Source organism: Drosophila serrata, unplaced genomic scaffold (assembly GCF_035046125.1).
Source record: "Drosophila serrata isolate PLE 108 unplaced genomic scaffold, ASM3504612v1 contig_245, whole genome shotgun sequence".
NCBI classification, from domain to species: Eukaryota; Metazoa; Arthropoda; class Insecta; order Diptera; family Drosophilidae; genus Drosophila; species Drosophila serrata.
In genome coordinates, this window is record NW_028257143.1 from 55,704 (window position 1) to 76,479 (window position 20,776).

General features: G+C 38.6%; 1 protein-coding gene across 1 annotated transcript; it reads left to right on the forward strand.

The window, feature by feature from the left end:
* Positions 1–423: 423 nt before the first annotated feature.
* elB (zinc finger protein elbow B) lies at positions 424–19,999 on the forward strand. The gene is made up of 3 exons (XM_020954686.2): positions 424–1,653; positions 17,321–18,101; positions 18,586–19,999. Exons 1-3 carry the CDS (start codon positions 1,585–1,587, stop codon positions 19,353–19,355), a joined length of 1,620 nt encoding a protein of 539 aa, XP_020810345.2. The 5' UTR covers positions 424–1,584; the 3' UTR covers positions 19,356–19,999.
* Positions 20,000–20,776: the final 777 nt, after the last annotated feature.

Here is a 20,776-nt window from a genome sequence, read left to right on the forward strand (position 1 = left end):
CTTCCTCTTATTAACGCCAAAATAATATTCAAAGCTTTCTTAAACTAAAAGTAAAGTCTATAGGCAAAAATTCCATCAGGTTTCAAAAGTTCCCAAAATCTACTACTACTACTACTGTTCCCCAACCATATCCCCATCTACTACTAATCAGTGGAGGCTACTACACTTTTCGCACGCCGCTCCCACACAAAATTCCTGCCTCAGCAGAAGGCATGCGCGCTCAGCAAAGAGCGGCATTTGCCACACTCTCCAACTGGTGAGAACTATTAAAGCTCTCCGGAGCTGCCGCTCTCGGCGTGGAGCGCATGGCTTTTTTGGGGAGTGTGTGCTCGCTCGTTCGTTCGCATGGCCTCAGACAACAACAAAAGCACACTTGTTGAAAACGAAAACGAAAACGCCACAACAAAGAGTGAACTGGTTTTTAGTAAGAGAGAGAACAACTAGCCGAGCACTACAACTTTCCGCAGAGAGCGCGAGAGTGGGCGATGCGAGAGAGCACGGGAGCACATTTCATTTTGTTTATAGATTTTTAGTCGTCGAATTTCGTTATTTTACAGTTGGTACGTGCGCTGAGCGGACGGACTGTGCGACGACCGTAGTGTTGTGCTGTGAGTGCGTAAAATCGGGCGAACGGAATTACGACGGATATAGCCATATCCAGCCGAGGTCGCATACTTTTTTTAGATCGCCTTTCGAGTGACTGACAACTAGACTGAGTTTTCAAACGCATCGCGCACATCGTTCAGGACTTTCTGGATCCCGGAACCATCTGTCGGACCGTGCCGGACGAGTACACCATGCTTATATCATAACCATATATATCATCACGTACGTGCCTCATCATAAAACGCGCCCTCGACGAGGCATCCGAGCGAAACCACAAACCAAAAACGGCCAGGCCAAAGAAATAAAATATATCCCCCCCATATGTCTAACAAAGGAAATCGCTAAAATACATATTACAAATTCGCCAAATAAATGCGAAAGAAAGTGTAAATTCTTGTTGAGTATATCGTATATTTCGTGAATTTCGTGTTTAGTGAGCAACAACAACAAATAAATATTAATGCCAGCTGGAGCAATTATAATACTTAATGAATTTATTGCACAATTAAAGCGGAGCCAACCGTACCATTAACAACAACAACAACAAATTAATATGCCGCTGGCGTGAAAGTCACAACTCGACGCATGATAAACCCCCCCAATGCCCACCCACCCACTCGTTCGTTCCCCATTGAATTATTAATGAAATCAAATTGCAAATAACAATTGTGGTTGCACAAAAAAAAATTAATAAAAGTCTCGCAAATAAACATAAATTAACAAGAGCCGCGGAACGTGGACGGCTTAATCAGCGGAAAGTCGGCGGAAAATAACATATTGCAGTCAAAGCGCAGGCGCCGCTTCTCGCTTTTCACACGAGTTGGCAGCACACGCCACATCAATTGGCATTTACCGTTAAGCGCGCTGCCGTTCTCTGCGCTCTGCGGTCCAACGAACAACAGCAACAACAACAACTCAACACCTCCACCGAACAACCAAAGAAAAGCCGTCAAAGTGGATTTAACAAATTATAATAAAATGCTGCAATCCAGCAATCATCATTATTTAAGACCGGATTATATGACAGCTGCAGCTGCCCCAACAGCGGTAAGCTCATCTCCTTTTCCATCCTGTCGATATACATACATATATGGGGATTTTGTGTGTAAAACTGGGGGATTTTAACTTAATTTGGGTTGATGAATATGTCAGTTTAGCTGGCAAAATCTTTTATTAACTGTGAAGAATAGGGTTAAGGGGTTTCGAAACTTAGATCAAAGTTATTTTTCGCTTCTGTTTTTATCAATTTGCACATATATAGGAGATATATGTATCTTTCTAACATATACAACACCAAAATAAAGATATTTTTATAAATTAAGTAAGCAGACTTATAAACCCAATCAAAATTAACATACCAAAACTTTACGCTTTAAATTTCAGTTTTCTAAACTTTGATATACCGAAAAAATTTCCTATGAAAATATCGATAAATATCGATTAAGGAATGTGAATATTTTTATGATCGATTTCCGATTTTATCCTATATTTCAATTCAAAGAGAAAGGGTAAATAAGCTTCGGCTTCCTTAAGTTAGTTTTCCTTCTTGACATAGTTTAAAAATTGTATCAACATTTTCTAGGACAGGCATAGGAATAAGCTAACCTGCAGAATAGGGACTTAGAATGGTTATAATAGTATTAAATAAATATAAATATAAAATATTTAATATATATATAAACTAATACACATTTTCCCAGTTCTTTAGTATTACTTATTAAATAATCTGCCATTGAAGCGCAACAAATTTTTAAGAAGCCTATCAAATTGATTACAGATTACGAAAATATTTCAAATATTTATCCATCATATTTACCTTTAAAAAATAATTATTATGTTATACAGAATTACGACATAGTTTCAGTAGATTTATACAAAAATCGCAATAATAATCTATTGACATTTCGAACATTTGAAATGGATTGTCTAGCCATAATTCATAAATAATAAAAATGTCGACTGTAAAGCACTTCGCCACAGGCAAAGTGTGCGGAAAATCCTCAACCACTCGAAGCAACTCCCCTGAACTTTCCCAAGAGTAAGACTAAGACTATGAGCCATGTGCTGGATGCTGGCCGGAATCGGCGAACGGAACTGTTTTCCCATCGGGAGAGGGAAGGGGAGGCAAAGGCGACTGGCAAATTCACAATCGTAGAACAATAAATTTTCCAATATCTGCACATAAAACTTATTTATGTTTGTTCATATTAAACTATGTAAATCTGTTGGCCGGGTCTGCCTCGGTCTGAAAGTGTTTAGAGAGGGAGAGAGGATCGAGTGCACCTCTGGAAATTGTATTCAAATTTATGGTGCGCCAAATTTGAATTTATAATGACAGAAAACAAATGCAATTTCGCACACTGGCACAGCCGCAGAGCGAGCTCCTCCGAGGAACTACGGCAGTTAATCAGAGTCAAAGTTGTTGTGGTCCCATTTCCTGCCCCCTCTCAGTCTCAGTGTATCCTATTCGAACTATCTCTCGAATTGCCGTGAGTGTCATAAATTTTCATTTTAATTTGTAGAGCGCATTTTGTTCATAAAGAACGGAAGCAGTTTATGGCACCGGCACGATGAGTACATTCATTAACTGGGTAATTTGAAATAGCGTTTTCGGAGCTTACGTGATTTACCGATTTAGGTGTGGACCGGAGGGGACTAAGGCTCTGGCGATTTCCATATTGGTCGTGTGAAAGCTTTCAGCAGCGTCAATGAGGCAAATCCAATATATCACCGGATCGTATCTCAAAACTCGCCACATAATAAACTGGTTCCGGGGCGCTCTGACTGACAGATTCCATAAATCTTTTCTTGTATGCATTTTGGGAACGTAAAAGATGTAAAATTTGATTTGGATTTATAAGTTTCTTACAAAAGAGATTCAGATTGATATTTATTTTAGTTGATAATCTAAAGATACTTAATATAAAGCATGATTTATCTATCTTAAAAGTTACCCTAATGCTTTTCAACATTAGCAATGGTGATAACCATTCCTTAAACAGTTGAAAGACATATCTTTCATCAAACAACTTTAAATACTTAATACTCTTTGCCATATATCTCTTTATGGGACTTATAATTGACGTGGAATATGTTGAATTAATCTACCTTTGCGTGACTGACTAACCTCCTTTCTTTGTGCCCGGCACCAAGTTTATATATATGTGAGATACTATCTGTGAATGTATAAATTATTCAGTGATTAATGGCAGCTGCTTATAATTAATTATAATAAAATCAAATAAACTAAGCCTGACAGCTGTCAGTGTCATCATTTGTATATCTTTTATGTGGCGCCCAGAGAGATACAGAGAGAGATCTCCGCACCGAAATGACTGTTGATAATTCGCTGTCACATGTTGAAAAATTACAAAACTTTTGACCAGAAAAGGAAGCGGACTGCGAGATGGAAATAAGCCCGAATGGAGCTACATATCTGTTGGGCAATAACTCCAAAATCTGAACGTGAAAGTCAGCCAGCTCATGTCAGGGCTTAAAGCGAGCTCGAGACCAGTCAGTTCAACTGACAGGCCGAGCAAACGCGAGAGCAGAAAAGGTAAATAAAGTGCAAATGTCAGCTGACCGCAAACATCATTAATATAATTAAATGTGTCAGTCAAGCGGCCATTTATGCAGTCGGACATTCATTTCAGTTAACCACACGTTGCCATCAGCTTTGGCTTCAGCTTCAGCTTCAGTTTCAGCCACCAAATAACCCGGCAACAACTGCTCCTCTGGCAGTTAAAGTGTGCGCTTGACATAACGGCTCTGTCTCAGGCTTTTCTGCTGCTTTTCCTCGGCGATTTTCCCCCCTCTCTGCCAAGGGGGAGGCGGGTCTGGGGCCGGGGCCTTGTGTGTTTGCGTGTGGCTCTAATTAAAGTGTCATCAACAGCAGAAATACCAAATAGCAGGCAGAGCGGAGTGGAGTGGAGTTGCCCCGGCATGTTATGTTGGTGATAAATTGCCATGTCTAGAGCTGTCATGTTAATTTTTTTTGCTCGCACACAAATAATAGTTTTTGTCCAAAGTGTTAATTAATTCTTGGAACATTTTAAATATGTGAAAAGCGAGACAGGCAAACTGAGATACAAGATATGCCTACATTTAGATGAATTATTATGGCACTCTAATGGGGTTTGGTTTTGAGTAGAGAGTCAATTTACAAGTAATATATATGATACATTCTATTCCTTGCAAATAAAACGTTGAACTAAAGATAGTTGAATTAAATTAAATTCGTCATCGAAATCAGTGGAATTTCATTGATGTTGTGCGACTTGAATTATAGTGACTTATCTTGGCTTTACGGCGCGATAAGAAACCGATTAAGAACAGGCTTAAAAATAAACATTCATTGGAGCGATATCTACTGCTGGTCATTAAGAAATTTATGGCCTTTATGGTGAGATCATAAATTTAACGATCCAATTTCATTAATAAGCGACTATAAATATCAAGTAAGAAATAGAAAGAAACCCCACGACAATAAAGCTGGATCCATCCATCCGGGGAGTACAATCAAATGGCATTTATAGCTCGCACTCACAGCCAGTTAAGCCCCGTCAATCGTGGCTTTAACACCTCCGGAGCCCCTCAACAGTCCCAACTACAGTCATAACTAGACATGGCAAATCATTTTGAAAACTAAATGGTTGCGTATGTACAAATTGAATGGGTGAAACTCAATGAATTCATTTAAATGCACGCGAGGCGGCAACTATGATAATGAATTGCAATCGCCGCTCAAACCGCAAAATAATAACCCGTTTTTTTCAATCGTTTTTCTTTTTTTTATTATTGTTATTAGAGTAAAGTCGCGGCATTACAAATTATGGCCCCAGATAATCGATTTGGTGGAATGGGAACAGTGGAGGGAGGGGTGGAGAGCGTGGGTTATTAAACAGTCAAAGTCAATAATCGTAAAATGTTGAACAAATTAACCTATAAATTCATATAGAAGTAATCAAATTAATGTTCCCGCTGATAACTGTCAACTGCATTATCATCATCGTCATTAACAGCATCATGAGACGTATCGCAAACTCAATTGTTCAACTGGAACTGGTTGAACTAGTACTTAACAATAATTTAAAAACAATTGCATAAATTAGAGGCAATTAAAACGACATTTTGAAATATAATTTAGCCTAAAGTTGTGACTTTATTGGGTTTATTTCATTTTCCTTAAAGGTTTCTTATACTTATTACTTTCTAAGCTCCAATTCCATTGTCTTGACAGGTTTTGGCTTTGAATTTAATAATTGATTTAATTACCGACAAGCAAATATCGATCATATGTCGTCACCACGTGACAAACGATTTGTGTAGCTTTTTTCCAGATTTTTCCAAATTGATTTTAAAGCCTAGACACCCACAAAACCGCTTGACCATTTCGGCGGCATTCTTAAAGCCCGGTAATCCAGCGAAAGTTTAAATGGATCTCAAATGGTATCAATCATTAAGTTGGTCACCACATGGTAACATGGGGCGTATGAGTGATTGCCATAAAATTGCGTATAAAAATTAATCAGCGAGCTGGCCAAAAGCCCTCACAAAAAGCCCCCCACAAAAGAGATCATTGCGCCAATGGGGCTTTTGAGAGCTCAACAAAACATTTGACACTAAATGCACACAAATTGCTTTTGAAGCCCAAACGGGAATTTCAAAAGATGCCACAAAGCCGCATTCAAGAATAAATACTGTGTTAGGTAAAGGGGACCAATATGAAAATATAAAGAAATAGGCTTCAAATGTAATATTGATAAGCCCACGAAAGCGGTCAAACTGGCGCCGGTTGACAATTTCAATCAAATCAAATCAATCCCCCGAATAGGGGGAAATATAAATAAACAATCAAACCCAATCACATCAATTATGCGCTGAGGAAACTTGTGAGCTTATCATCGGGCATTCCGTTTATTTTTGGTCAAACTTTGGGGACTCTTTATATATTTTTGTTTTTTGTGTGTTTGTTCTATCGCGATGTTAATCATTTTAATTGGCGCCACTTGAACGAGTCTCACACTCGGTGTGAGTGTCTGATTGGTGTCCATTAATTTTGTGGCAGTCATTTGAAAGCGTTTCAAATTACTTTTCGTGTTGCAAGCTAGACACAATTTATGGCAAAGCATTAAAAGTGAAAGTGACTCTGACGCTGACCGGCAAAGGCACTTTTCAACTGATTGCGATGAAGAAATTATGGTCAACTGGAAGCGAACTAAGTTGATCCATAATCTGCTGCGCCCATCGATCTAAACATTGAGGTATTAGCTTCGTTTCCAGATAACAACAATTTAACAATTTCATGTACATAAATATATAATTCCGGTATTTGAAAGTGCTTGACACTTGCCAGAAATTCAATTCCAAGTTGCTTTAATTTTTCATGACACATAAAAAACAATGAAATATGCCCCCCATCTGGGAAAGAGGCAGCAAAAGTTCATTTAAATACGAACTGACATGTGTCAAAGTGACACTTTTTGATTGCTATTCGGTTACAAATTTCTAGCTCTTCTTTGCTTTCGTTTTTCCCTTCGTTTTGTTGTCTTTTGACTGTCGTTGACACTTTCTGAATGCCTCCTGCGTTTCCCTCCCTCCGCAATCCGCGTCGATAGACAGTGCTTGTGACACTTCAAGGCAAAAATGGCAAGGTTGATATATACAAAACAATATGTAAAGAAAAGACACAGAAATGGAAAAATAAAAATAAATTAAAGACTCTGTCAGAGTTTTTACTTTCCAATGACATGAATGTCATGTCAAATGCCAAGTTGGAATAACAATCGCTTGACTTACGCAGGAAATGCTGCTGACAGGAGGGAGTCCTTTATATCAAAATTAACTAAATAAGTTGAAGATATCTATGGTATATAATTTATTCCACACTTGCGAATAAGGGTAAGGAAATGTGCTCCCTTGGAGTGAACAATGCTATGCACTTTTCACGCCTCCTTGCGATTTTCCCAGACCAAGCCCCGTGCGTTATCACGTGTCAAATATCTTGAGACGAACAAAAGGTTTTCCACACTTTTTCGCGTGGGTTGCATGCATCTTCATCGGGGTGGTGGGGTGTGGTGTGGTGTGTGCTGCCTATTCAAATTAGCCCAGCGAGTGCCGCGAATAAAATTTACCTACTGCAATTCATTTATTCAGCTGTCTCCGCTGTCTTTTTGGCTTGTCGCGCTGTCATTTCGGCGTACTTTTGCGAATAAAAAATGCAACGAAATGTGTGCTTCTTTTTTTCAGTTTTTTGTTTTTCCTCTGGCTTATCGCAGCGAGGAAATCTAACGAAAAAAAGGGTGGAGAATACCCCACCATCTGCCGTCATGTGTTGTTGTTGGGTTGCATCGCTGGCGTTATTTGGCTCTATTTGCATATTTTCGCATTTTATTATGCAGACAGACGGAAAAGCTTTGGCTTCAGGAGCAAAAGAGAGGCGTCAGCACGTCATTCACTGGGCCACCCCAATCCCTTTTCCCATACCCCGCTTCAGTTTCGGTTTTAATACCCTGCAATCGGGAGGAACAAGGGGTAGCTGGGGATCATGATAAGGTGAAGGAATCCTTGTATATTTCGGAACTATCTTTTCTTAGTTAAAGATATAGTTTATCATATGTTTATCGTCCCTTAAGAAGTTCTATTAATTAGGTTTAAATTTAAATAAAATCACCAGGTATCCCTAATTCGCTCCAGTTATTCTTGCTTAGAATTGACAGGGCCAAAAGCATTTTTTTATTCGCGAACTGTATCTGCTGGTCAGGGATCAGGGAGGGCTGAGGGCGTGCAAGTGGGCTAACAGCTGTGCAACACAAAACTGTCAGTTCGGCAGAGCCGACGCGAAGTGCTAAAATAGTGGAGGATACCGCTCTTGGTCGGCCCGTCGCTCGCTCCTCCTCCTCCTGTCAGAGTTGACTGGCAACGGAAGTGCAACAACAATTTGTTTTCCCTTGCCAAGCTTTCAGTTTGCCGCGTCTGAAGCACTATCTGTTGGATAAGTACAGTAAAAAATGGCTAAAAATAATTATTTATTAATCCATAAAATAATATAATTCAAGAGGGAATTATTTATAAAAAAAATTGTTTACTACATTAGAGTTTTATCTCTAAAAAAAATGAAATATAATAAATTCCTTGTCTCTGTACACTTTACCCATTACTAACCGTTAAAGTGCTGTTCAATTTAACTGCGGAAATTAAAAACAAATGCCAGGAAACATTATTAATTCCCAAACATACAAACATTCAAAAATATATATATTTAAAGGTGGCATAAAAAATGAAAACTCTGACACGCACAGGAACTGGGTGGAAAATGAATTATGCCAAAATGAGGGGCCACAACTGCAGCAGAAAACATAATCAGATAAGAGTTGATGAAGGGGCAGAGAGAGGTTGGAAAATGCAGAGGGGGATGCTGACAACACTTGTCAACGCAAGTGTACAGCGGCATAATTATAAATAACACGTAATTAACGCGATGCCAAATGCGAATGACACCTCCGAGTGAACAGAACATTTCGTATGGGTATGGGTTTGGATCCCGATCCGCATTTTCTTCTCCCTGGTCCCCAGATTTCCCGCCAGTCGTCGGTGGTTTGGCATTTTGACAGGCGAGAGCCAAGGCAACACCGCCAAATGACAGCCAACAATGCCGGGGAAGACACCAATAATTGTGCATGTGCATTCGACTCAAAATTATAGAGTGTCGTTGGATTCATTATGCGATCAGGTGCGAGGCACCGGGAGCCGGTTAAATTTCATTAACGCTGACAACTTGAAATGCTAATTATTGTCAAATTAATTTAGTCAGCTGTCAGCTTAAAGATTTTTCTTAATAAAAATAAAATCGAGAAAAAATGAGCGACAAACGTGGCGGCGGATAAGTCGGCGGAAAGTAGGAATTAATGAATGCCGCATGTGGGCACACATTCAATTCACTTGACAGCAATGACAGACACCTTTTGCTTGGCTTTATGCTAATTTGCCAGGCCAACAACAGCTGCCTCGCGTAGATACACGAATTCAGCTAAATGGGGGGAATAAAATATCGAAATTATTGTTCTTGATGAACAACAAAGATTTGTGGCGAAATAATCGTCGGTGAGTGTGAACGCTGAGTGAAGAAAGAACACTAAATTTAAATTCCTTGAAGCCTTCATCTCATGATCCAGTTTATATAGTATCTATACATTCAGCTCATCAGTTCTCATGTTTAACGAGATGACAGCTCGGAGAAGAAGAGCTAAATGTGTGTTTTGGGTATTTCATTTCAAAGTATTTCGTAAACAAATTGAGTCATATAAATTCAGCCTAATAAGAAAATAAAAATTCCTCAAAATAGCATAATATTTATTTAAATTAAATGATGTATCCTAAAAAGATAATGTGCGTTCTTTAATTAGGCCACAACTAAAAGTAACAAGCAAGTCATTTTGCAAAAATGCCAAAAGTAAATAATTGCTTTTTTTGCGGCCATTAAATAACCCTCGCAGCTGTTTATTATTTATTTACGCATACGTATTTATATATTATTATTTTTTGCTGAAAACCATATATGGTGTGTGTGGGTTTTTCGGTGCGGGAGGAAGTAACGCCCACGTTGACGCATTCCATCACAGACACTGGACAGAGGCTGGCAGGTGACAGGCGCACGTTGCGTATGATTGATAAACACGTTGGCCAAATTGTAGACTCGGTAAAGCGAGAATTGAAAAAATAAACAGCATTAAGCCAAAGACAGCTGCGCTAATCTAAGAGCAACCTTGAGAGGCCTCATCTTCGTGTCGTAGCAAATACATGGCATTTTATTTGGATTTATTGTGAGCTGTGTGTGTGTTTTTCCCGCTGCCGGATGAGTGATGAGCGGGATAATGGAATATGCCAATTGGCGTTGACATCAATAGCGAGAAAACACTACAACTCGGCAGCTAGAGGGAAGTGTGTGTTTTGTCTTGTTCATTGGCAATTCATTTGCCGAAAAGTCATTGGGTTAATTGCATCGCGTATACGCACTGTTGGCTCAGACGTTGATCGAACGCTTTTGTGAAGTGGTAATAGCAAATGGCTTATGGCAAATAAGTTTATTGAACTTAAATGTCATTATAGGAATACAATATTTCAATAGAGGAAGCTTTTAATTTACATTTTATTATTAAAAAGGAAAAGGTGTTTAAAGGGGTGCCAAAATGGCCACAAATCGAATTAAACCAACCCTCGAATGTCCCAAATCTCTTGTTATTTCCTAATTTGACTCATCCACCTGGTTGGCAGCAACAAAATAAATCCAAACCGCCAAAAGATAGAAGAAATATTCGCCATGCAAATAGGAAAGCCAACAACAACCAGGTAATTTGCACGGTAACACCGAAAAAAAAACAACTACCAAGATAAGTAAACAAAACAAAAAAAAAAAAAGCGAGGAATGCGGCGACGAAAAACAAATGTTTGCATACCCCGCTCTGTAAGCTGGAAACAATACGAGTTTAAAAACAACAAAAAAGGCCAACGGCTGTAGAAACTGCAGCGGCGAAGCTATAACAACTGCCAACTGACAACTAAATAGACACGTAATGTTGACAAAAGTCTGACATGAAATCTAACAGAGAAACAAGACACGACCCCAGCCAAGTTTTCCGAAAGTCCCCAAAGCCAGAGCCGGGCTTCAAATGAAAGAAAGAGTGACACATGAAAATGGCATTAATGTGTCACTCAAAGTGCACACAGCCACTGCTCGCTCCGAGTGCAGCGGCAGCACAACGGCAACTGTGACAATTGCAATGATATGGCTGACAGTTGGGGACTCATGCAACGTCTGAAATTGCAACATTGTCTAACGCCAAGTGCACTTCAACTGCTGCGCTTCGGTGTGTGCGTGTCAAATTAAGTGGCAACTCCATGCCAGGCATTGCCACATGCCATCCAGTCGAGTGCCACAGCCAGTGCCAGGGATGGCCTCGTCGGATCTCTCGGTTTTATTTGCCTTGTACTATATGCTCTATGCTATATGCTCTACGCTATATGCTACTTGCTATTTGTTTGCATCTCCTGTGTCCTCCTACCCCTCACCGATCCCCTGCTCTCCCGACCGAGTTTGACAGTCAAATGACGCTGTCAGTTGTCAATATGACAAGTGCCAGTTTTGCGGCAGTTGACAGTTAATGTGACAGCGTTTTGTGTTTCTCCTATTGCCATGTCGGCTGAAAATAAACCAACAGACATATTGAATTGCATTTGCGGTCGTTCGGTCTGTCTGTCTGTCTATCCAAGTCGGAGGGTATATACTAGTTTATATAGGGTGAAATCGAATGGTGCCGTCTGCCTTGGGGGTTACGGTTTCGTGGCGAGTTTCTCATATTTTCAATTATTTTAAACAATAATTGATTATGATTTATATTTAAGTAAAAAGTTATTACCAAAAGGCACTGACTTATTGACACATTTGGAATTGCTTACAAAAACTAACACATAATCATCAGCTGATAAGTTTTACTATTGATAGAAAATGTAGTTTTTGAAAATGATTAAACTTCTATTAACCCAATAACAATTCTAATCATTATCTAATTAAGGGAAAACTAAATCCTAGCTAATATATAATTTAACAACTTCTAAATGTCAAAGAATCAGTTTCACACGGCCATCTGTCTCCTTCCCCTTAAATGATTCATCATTTAATTCAACTTGGCCTCAAAGCTTTTAATATTTTTATAGCCATTTATGCAAATTTTTCTTATACATTAATTTTGGTTCGCTCTTTTTCCCGCCCAAGCAAGCCAAATTTATTATCACCCCAACGACAAATACCAAAAAAAAAATGTGTATATAAGTAAGCGTATACAAAAAGGTGTTAACAGGCAAAATGATATAATATACATGCATAATATGTATAACGACTGGAGGGCCCACTCCCAGTGTCCCAAGAAAAATAAGAAAGGAAGGAAAATACAAAGTCTGCATAAAGTTTTATACCATTTTTATCGCTTATTTTATAATTCCCAGCAAAACTGCAAGGGCGTCTTAAAAACTGACTCAGGCACTGGGTTGGGCTGTGAGGTTTGTATGGAGCTTCGTACTTGGTCCGGGGGAAAGGTCTGCTAAAGACGTTGCCGTTGGCTTATGCAAAGCGTCGACGACGATGGCGGCGGCACACAATTTCCGCTTTTTATGCTTATCCTGTAATTCATATTTATAGCAGCTATTTCTGTATCGTAATGTGAGCGAGAGCGAGAGTAGGGCAAAGGGGACGAAATTTCCTGAGCCGCAGAATCTTTGAAAATTGCATTTCACAAAATATAGCCACGAAAATGTGATAAAAAAAAAGAAAGGAAAGGCGAGATGGGTCCCAAAAAATCCATTTAGGATGAACTTTTATTGCTGTAAACTGGCAAATAAATCAAATATCGTAAGAAGCACATACATTATAACTACTTTACTTTAATTTCCCCAAAATAAACTCAAGTGCCATACGTCATACACTTATTTTTCTTTCAAAGCATCGCATTTTAAGAAACAATAGCCGAAAGCAAACAATTGATCATGATGGGTTCCCTTTAACCTCCCCCCTCAAATCGAAGACAGTTTCAAGTTCGATTTACCAAAAAAATATGCCACAAATTTCAACATTTTGTTTGTCATATTAACATAAAGTATGATTTTTCAAGGGCCCTTCAAGTGTGTGTCTGATGGGCTACACTTCATCGTTCGACACCCAGAAAGCTTCGCGTGCCGCATTTATTTGTTTATAATTTATGTTACTTCTATTTACTTTTGTGTGCCAGAGACTCTTTTTTATTGTTTCAAGTCAAGTAAAGTATGTCAAAATGTCATACTTTTCAAAGAGGGAAAAACAGAGGTTTCTACACTTAAATGTAAAGTAATTCTTAAATTCCTAATAAATATCTGAAGTAAATTCGTTAATACACCCATCATTTCCATATTATATCATCGCCTTACTCCATAACTTACTAACACCAACCTTAGTTAGCATTAAAATACATATTTAAAGCCGATAATAAAATTAAATCAAATCATGACAGCTGAGTGTGTTTAGTTTCAAGTGTCTAATTAAATTATACGCATTTAACAAGCGGCTGTGACTTGATTGTGCAAAAGCCATAACTAAATGCATTTTAGTTGGGATTTTATTTTCAACTTGCTCTGACTGTGTGTTGTCGTAGTCACTCGTTTTTATTGTTGTTCTGGGTTGTTGTTTGTTTACCTTGTTAGAGCCGATGTTTTGTATATATGTACCTTTTTCACAAGGTGTAACATTTTAATTATCACATTATTCATAATTTATACATATATTACGTTTTTGTTCGTTTCCCGTTCTCCATTCCACTTTTATGTGCTAATTAAGTGCTAATAATACTTACTTCCACAGTTGGATGTACTTGTATTTTCAAATTTTAGCGTGTTCATAAAAAACGAATATTTAAGGCATCATTACAAATGGTTTTCACAGCTTAGGTTACTATGTAGTCGATGGTCGTAATTACCCCCAATGTGGCCTCAATTGTTGTATGCAGGTCAGAGACAGGGCAATAATTCCACTTTGCTTCATTCAAGCCAATTGACGTTTTCATATAAATAAAATATATGTATTTATCTACACTTTATAGAGCTATTGTCCAATCGTAAATTAAACAAGTCCCATATGGCTCATTTTATCCATGTATGGGAAATATTTATAAACTAAATCACAAACAAAAACAGCAAATGTGCGACACGAATATGCGTAATACTGAAAATCAATACGGAAACTTTATCAACATGATAATAAATTATGACTAATTGTGCTAAAATCGAGACGAACGGGGCTGAGGTCCTCCGACCCTCTGTTTGCGCCAATAATTAATAAAGTGTCGGAGGGCGGAGTGTTTGGCTTTAAGGGGGGAGCCCGGTTCACAGCTTGGGTATATCCCTACACACACACATATAAATCAAATAATTTGGCATGTACTTCATCAAGTGAGCTGTGCTATACCCTATAATTTTCTGTAGCTTAAGATATTTTATATTTTATTTTAAAAAGATAATAGGGATAATGGATAATAGTTTAATAGATAATACAACCTTTCGCAACGTAAATTATATTGATTAAATAATATACTTAATTTATTACAGCTAAAACAGAAAATATTAGATTCAATAGAGTCAATTAAAAAATAGAGATATCTGCAATTGAAAAAGATTATTATATAATTATATTTAAAAATTTTATTACACTATACAGTCAGTTTAAATTGAACAACAGAATTATTTATTAATTACTTTCAACTTAATCAAAAAGTATCAGACTTAAATTAATAAAGAATTTAGTAAGACATTGATGAATAAACATACTGCATTTCTTTCATTAACATATAATATAATATATTATTATTCATTATTATACATTTCATTTAATAATTCTTACTTTTATAAGCAACCTATATTTTAGATGAAAAATATTCCCTAAAGAAATTGCCAGTCTCCTCATTATATTATTATATTATATTATATATCCTTTAGTAAAAAACTATATAATTCTTTATGCATCCTGGGCTCCTTATCCCGCTCGAATATAATGGCACCTCTTTCATGTAAACACTAACTAGCCACACTGATTATAGGGCATCCAAAGTACTCTTAAGTACCGATAAGAATTTCTGCCATTTTTACAATAGTATCATAATAATTTATGGCGGCCCATTGAGTGTTATAAAAGCTTCAATATTTTGTAGTTTATGACTTGCGCCAGTTGGGCATAAGCGTAATTACGCTCCCATACATCCATGCAGAGTGTACGTCATTATTTTCGCTCTGCCAGTGTGTGTGTGTACGAGTATGTGTGTGTGTAGTTGTGCTATGAGTTATGGACGCTCAACTCTGCCTCAGTTTCGGGTTTTCCCTTTCCGCTTCCTCCTCCCGCTGCTCCTCCTGCGCCTCCTCTGTGTGCGCCATAATTTATGGCATGCGGCGAAATGGATTTTATTGCAAAAACCGTGTTTCGTGTTTATGGCACAAACTGTGAGTGGGCAATATTCATTTCATTTATGTACACTTATAACTGCGACGGTCTCCCTTTGTACTACTCAATCGGTAATTTTCACTCTTACAGCTCTAAATGCTGATATATACGATCGTTTTTATGGTTTAACTACTTGTATATATACAGAAAGATTGCCAACACACCTATAAGATGAAGTCTTCAATTGCAAAGCAATGAGCATAAAGCTATAAATTAAAAGAATAACAAAAAACAAACGTATTAATCATGCAATCGATCATTTGCCTATCGATCGTACTGCAGAATCTTTTCTTAATATATAGTAGCAAAATTAAAAGATGTTTCACCAATAAGGTATGGAAATTCTCTTTACTTATAGTACAAACCCCTGAACGTAAATCAAATATCGATATATAATATCGTGGCTAATTTTATCGATAAGAAAATTGTATGATAATCCAATTCAAAATAGATTTTTGCAAACCGATCACTGATAATATATTGTTCAATTATATATTTCAATCGGTTTAATTATATATTTTATGACTTTATTCTTTAGTGGTTTCTATTAGTAACGAGTGCCCCACTCCTACTTCACTTGGCTTTAGTACTCCTTTATTGCATATCACAAATGGCTAATAATTTAATTAGCCTAATTGCTCATTTATAAATGTCCATAAAACCCGATGAACGCTGATTAAATAAAATGAGCATTAGTTGGGGCTATAAATATACAAAAATATGTAGGATGGATTACAGTCTTGGCCAAGAGCTTATCAAACAGTTGATAGTATAAAGCAATTTGTGTCAAACCAGAGAATTGCAATGGAATTGGTAATAAAATAAGGCAAATATTGTGCAAGGTTAATTATAAATAAATATCAAAGTAAATTATAACGATAAATATTAAAGATTACGTCAACTGCAAGGTACGTTGTTATATTTTTATTACTGTCCTCAGGCCCAAGGGTATGATTACTTTTTTTCAACATCCCAATGGAATTAAATATTGGTTTATTATATGACCTCAAGTGTACATATTTATTGTATATAAAGAAATGTATTTGGAAAATCTGTTCTTTCTGTTTTTTTCTTATTATTATTATTATTTTTCCAAAGATTTTAATGGTCCCTTAGTTCTTTTTTCCCATTTTGGGACTGTAAATATATTTTCGAATAAAGGCTTGTTATGTGTGCCGCTGTGAAAGGGTTTTGTTACTGGGCAGCACGAGTGCCTTTAAGATCGAACCAGTTTGTTGTGAAAGATTAAGATCTGGGCCAGCAAAAAAGTGTTTGTCGAACAAAGTAAAGTCGAGCCGAAGACAATAAGGACGAGATCTTATCGGCGATGCAAAACGCACGATATGGCTGACAAACGCATCGCACGCAGGGCTAGAGATGGTAAAGGTACTCGATGATACTAGGTATCGATAGCAATAGTTTAGAGATTTAATATTTTAAATATTTTTATTATTAATATGAGTAAATTTTGTTAAAAGGGGATTCCTGATAACTTGTTTTAAGTCAGATGACTTGTCTCAAAGATAATGCTTATATTTATCCATTATTTGAGATCAAATCGTACACGAATTTTGTCTACAAATAATATTGTTCAATTGAAATATAAGTTTCTGGATATTTTCTGATTATCACATGGAATTTTCCCTCTCTATATTTATTCCTACTCATCCCCAATTTCCCTTCTTCCTTTCGCTCCTTTAGCTGGACAACAAAAGCAGTCCATTGGCGCTTTTGGCGCAAACATGCAGCGCCATCGGAGCGGACACCACGAACCCCAAGCTGCTGGCGGCGAACATCGAAAAGTCCACAAAGCAGCTGCAGCATCAGCCAAAGGCCTCTGGGTTTGGCCTGGGCCAGATGGGGGGATCGTCGGATGGCGGAGCACGCGATAAATCCTCGCCGGTTAGCAGTCATTCATCCAGCGTCAGCACCGGCTCCGTGGAGCAGCAGCAGCTGCCGCCCGCCCACAGCAGCAAGCCGACGCCGAGCACCTTTAAGCCCTACGAGCCCAACAACAACATCACCACAGCCGCCACTGCCTCAGACTGTGGCGCCACAAATCTCACCAGCAGTGGCCAGCGAGTGAAGACGCCAAAGTCGACATCAAACGGCGGCCAGCGCTGCGACTCAAACCAAAGTGCCAGCTCCCAGCGAGAGTCACCCACGGCAGCTGGATCGGGATCCCTCAGACGCACACCCACCTCCGGGATGGGTGGCGGGGCTGCCCAGCTTAACGGGAGTCCCGGCCTGCCTCCCGCCTCATCCACGCCAGGACGCAGCAGCTCCAAGGAATCGGCAGCCATGCACAGTCCCAGTGCAGCAGCGGCAGCAGCAGCTGCAGCAGCGGCGGCAAGCTCCAATCGGTTGCAGGAAGCAGCTTTGGCCGCCGCCAAGGAGGCAAGCTATGTGAAGGCTCTACATGCGGCCAGCCAGCAAGGATCTGCCTCGGCGGCGGCAGCAGCTGCATCCTATTATCCGGCAGGTGAGTGCAGAAAACAGCTTTTTCTGGAAGGATATAATATAGTAGAAGCAAGGAGCTTAGGAAAACAGCCAAGAAAATAAGGAAATGTTTTATAAGCAAGGGAAAAACTAATATTATCGGTGGAAGTAAGCAATAATTTACACCGCAAGAAGCTTGTTTATTAGACTTTAGTCGTATATAAAAAAATATAAGGGAAAATAACATGATAACTTATAAAGCTTATATGTTGGTAACAACAATGGTTGCTTCCCAACATGTTGCTCTGAACATTTCTCTTTAGTTGTTCTCAACATTCTGCAATCCGCTCTGTTTAATTTTTTTTTTATAAATTTGATTATATACAAATAGAATTTGCCATGTCCGTGATTCCTTTTAATTTCTCGCACAATGCTTGGAGTACAGGGTACCTCACATTGGGGTCATACTTAACTATAGCTTACCTACTTTCTATATTAATTTAAATATAATATTAATTTGATTCCAGGTTACGGCAGCCCCTATTCCATGGACCTAATGGCCGCCAGTTCACTGATGTCACCCCACCACGCCATGTTCAAGGCGTCGGCCATGAATCCATATCTGAATTACGCCCGAATGAAGGGTCTGGCGGATCCTTCAATGATGGCGGCCACTCCTAATGTGTGCCGCGATCCCTACTGCACCGGCTGTCCTGCGAGTCCGCATTACATCAACAAAGCGGCAGGTCAGCCCTGTCCAGCGGGATGTCCGCAATGCGAGGTGGCCGCCAGTGGAGGTGGCAGCAGCAGTAGCGGAGGCAAGTCCAACTCTCAAGGCAGCTCAGGTTCGTCCAGTGCAGCAGCAGCAGCGGCGGCAGCTGCCTCATCCTACCACGCCCAGCTGGCAGCCTTGGCGGCCGCCTCCCAGATGCCGTACGTGTGCTCCTGGATTGGCAGCGATGCCGCCTATTGTGGCAAGCGGTTTGGCACCTCCGACGACCTGTTCCAGCACCTACGCACGCACACAGCCTCCGTGCCGGACGCGGTGCTAAGTGCGGCAGCCGCCGGCGGTATTCCGCCCAATCATCCGTTGTTCCAGCGTACCTACCCCACCCCGCCGCTGAGTCCGCTGTCGGCGGCCCGCTATCATCCGTACGGAAAGCCATCGATGCTGCCGCCTTCATTGGCGCCGCCAGGGATGCAGGGGATGTCAGGTCTGCCTCCACATCCGGCGCTGGCCCAGTACTTTGCACCGTACTCGTTATATGGGCCCCGGATGGGGTCATCGCACCCGTAGTAGGACGATGAGGCGGGCTCCGGATCCAGATCCGGGTCCGGGTCTGGTCAGCCGAGGAGATCGGCTTTCAGTCAAACCCATCAAACCCCCTTCTCTTGAGTCGTCGTATTTGTGCAAGGTTTTGGTGTATATGACCATGGAGTAGGGAGCACCTAAGGAGCACCTTCTGACCCAGAGAGTATGCCGGAGCAACTGGTATCTTTGGTCGCCTCCCTTACTCTATGATGTGACTCACTCGTGAAACGAAAAGCTAGTGATCTAATGTACTGTAGCTACATACAAATGTGTTTACAATTAAGCTTAAGGAGTCTAGCGTCTAGCTATTAATATCTGAGATCGAAGGATATAGTGCAGCAGCTCCATATCGCTCGTTCGTTTCGTGGTTGCTATTAAATGCATATGGTAATTTTAATTTTATTTATTATATTCAAGTGCAGCAGCGATTGCAGAAGTAACGAAATGAAAAGATTGTCCAAAAACTTAAAGTTGTAAAATTCTTGTAAAATATATATATATGAGTAACAGCTTAAAATTAAATCTATATATATACATACTATACATAAATGTGTAATTATGAACAATATTTTAATGTTCAATTAAGTCACTACAAAGAAATCAATAAATCAAAGAAAATTAAATACCAATTCGTTGTTTTTTTGTATAAATCAATGGGAGCCAAGGGTGCAGAACGCCATTAATAGAATTATATTTCTTACATAAGGAAGGAAAGTAAGTATCTTATTAAAGATTTCACTTATTGGAGTCATAAATACATGATAACGAAATTCTAAAACATTTTAAGTCAACTTGATAACAAATAATAATAATAATAATAATAAATAATAGTAAACTGTCTAAAGTTAATCAAACAAATTATATTTTTATATAGTATTTATAAGGTTACTATTTATAACACACTTATAAATTATTTTCTGTTCTTATTTCTGATGTTATTTCTATTTCGATTTTTATATGAAAGTGTTTAATTTGATTTAATTTGATTTTGATTTGATCCTGTAAAGATATTTAATTCTACATTTTATTAATATAAACGTCGATACATATGCGATAATCCCTTAAATTATATCCATGAAAAAGGTAATAGAGAAATAACAAATTGAATAAAATTTTTTTATTATGTTTATCAATAAGGTATTTAAACGTTAAATAGTACATTCTGGATATATAAGGTGTAGTTATTTTTCTTTACTTGGAAGTCTTGTATACCAAAGGTATAATATTTTCTATGTGGTATTGGAAAGAATCAATCGATATACCGAAACAATATATATTTGGAAAAAATGCAAATAAATTGAAGAATATTTTGGAAATACTTTTGATTATTTCAATAATATCAATACAATATTTAAATAATTAATGTAACTTTTTTCGATATTAAAATCTTTGATACACCGAAATTC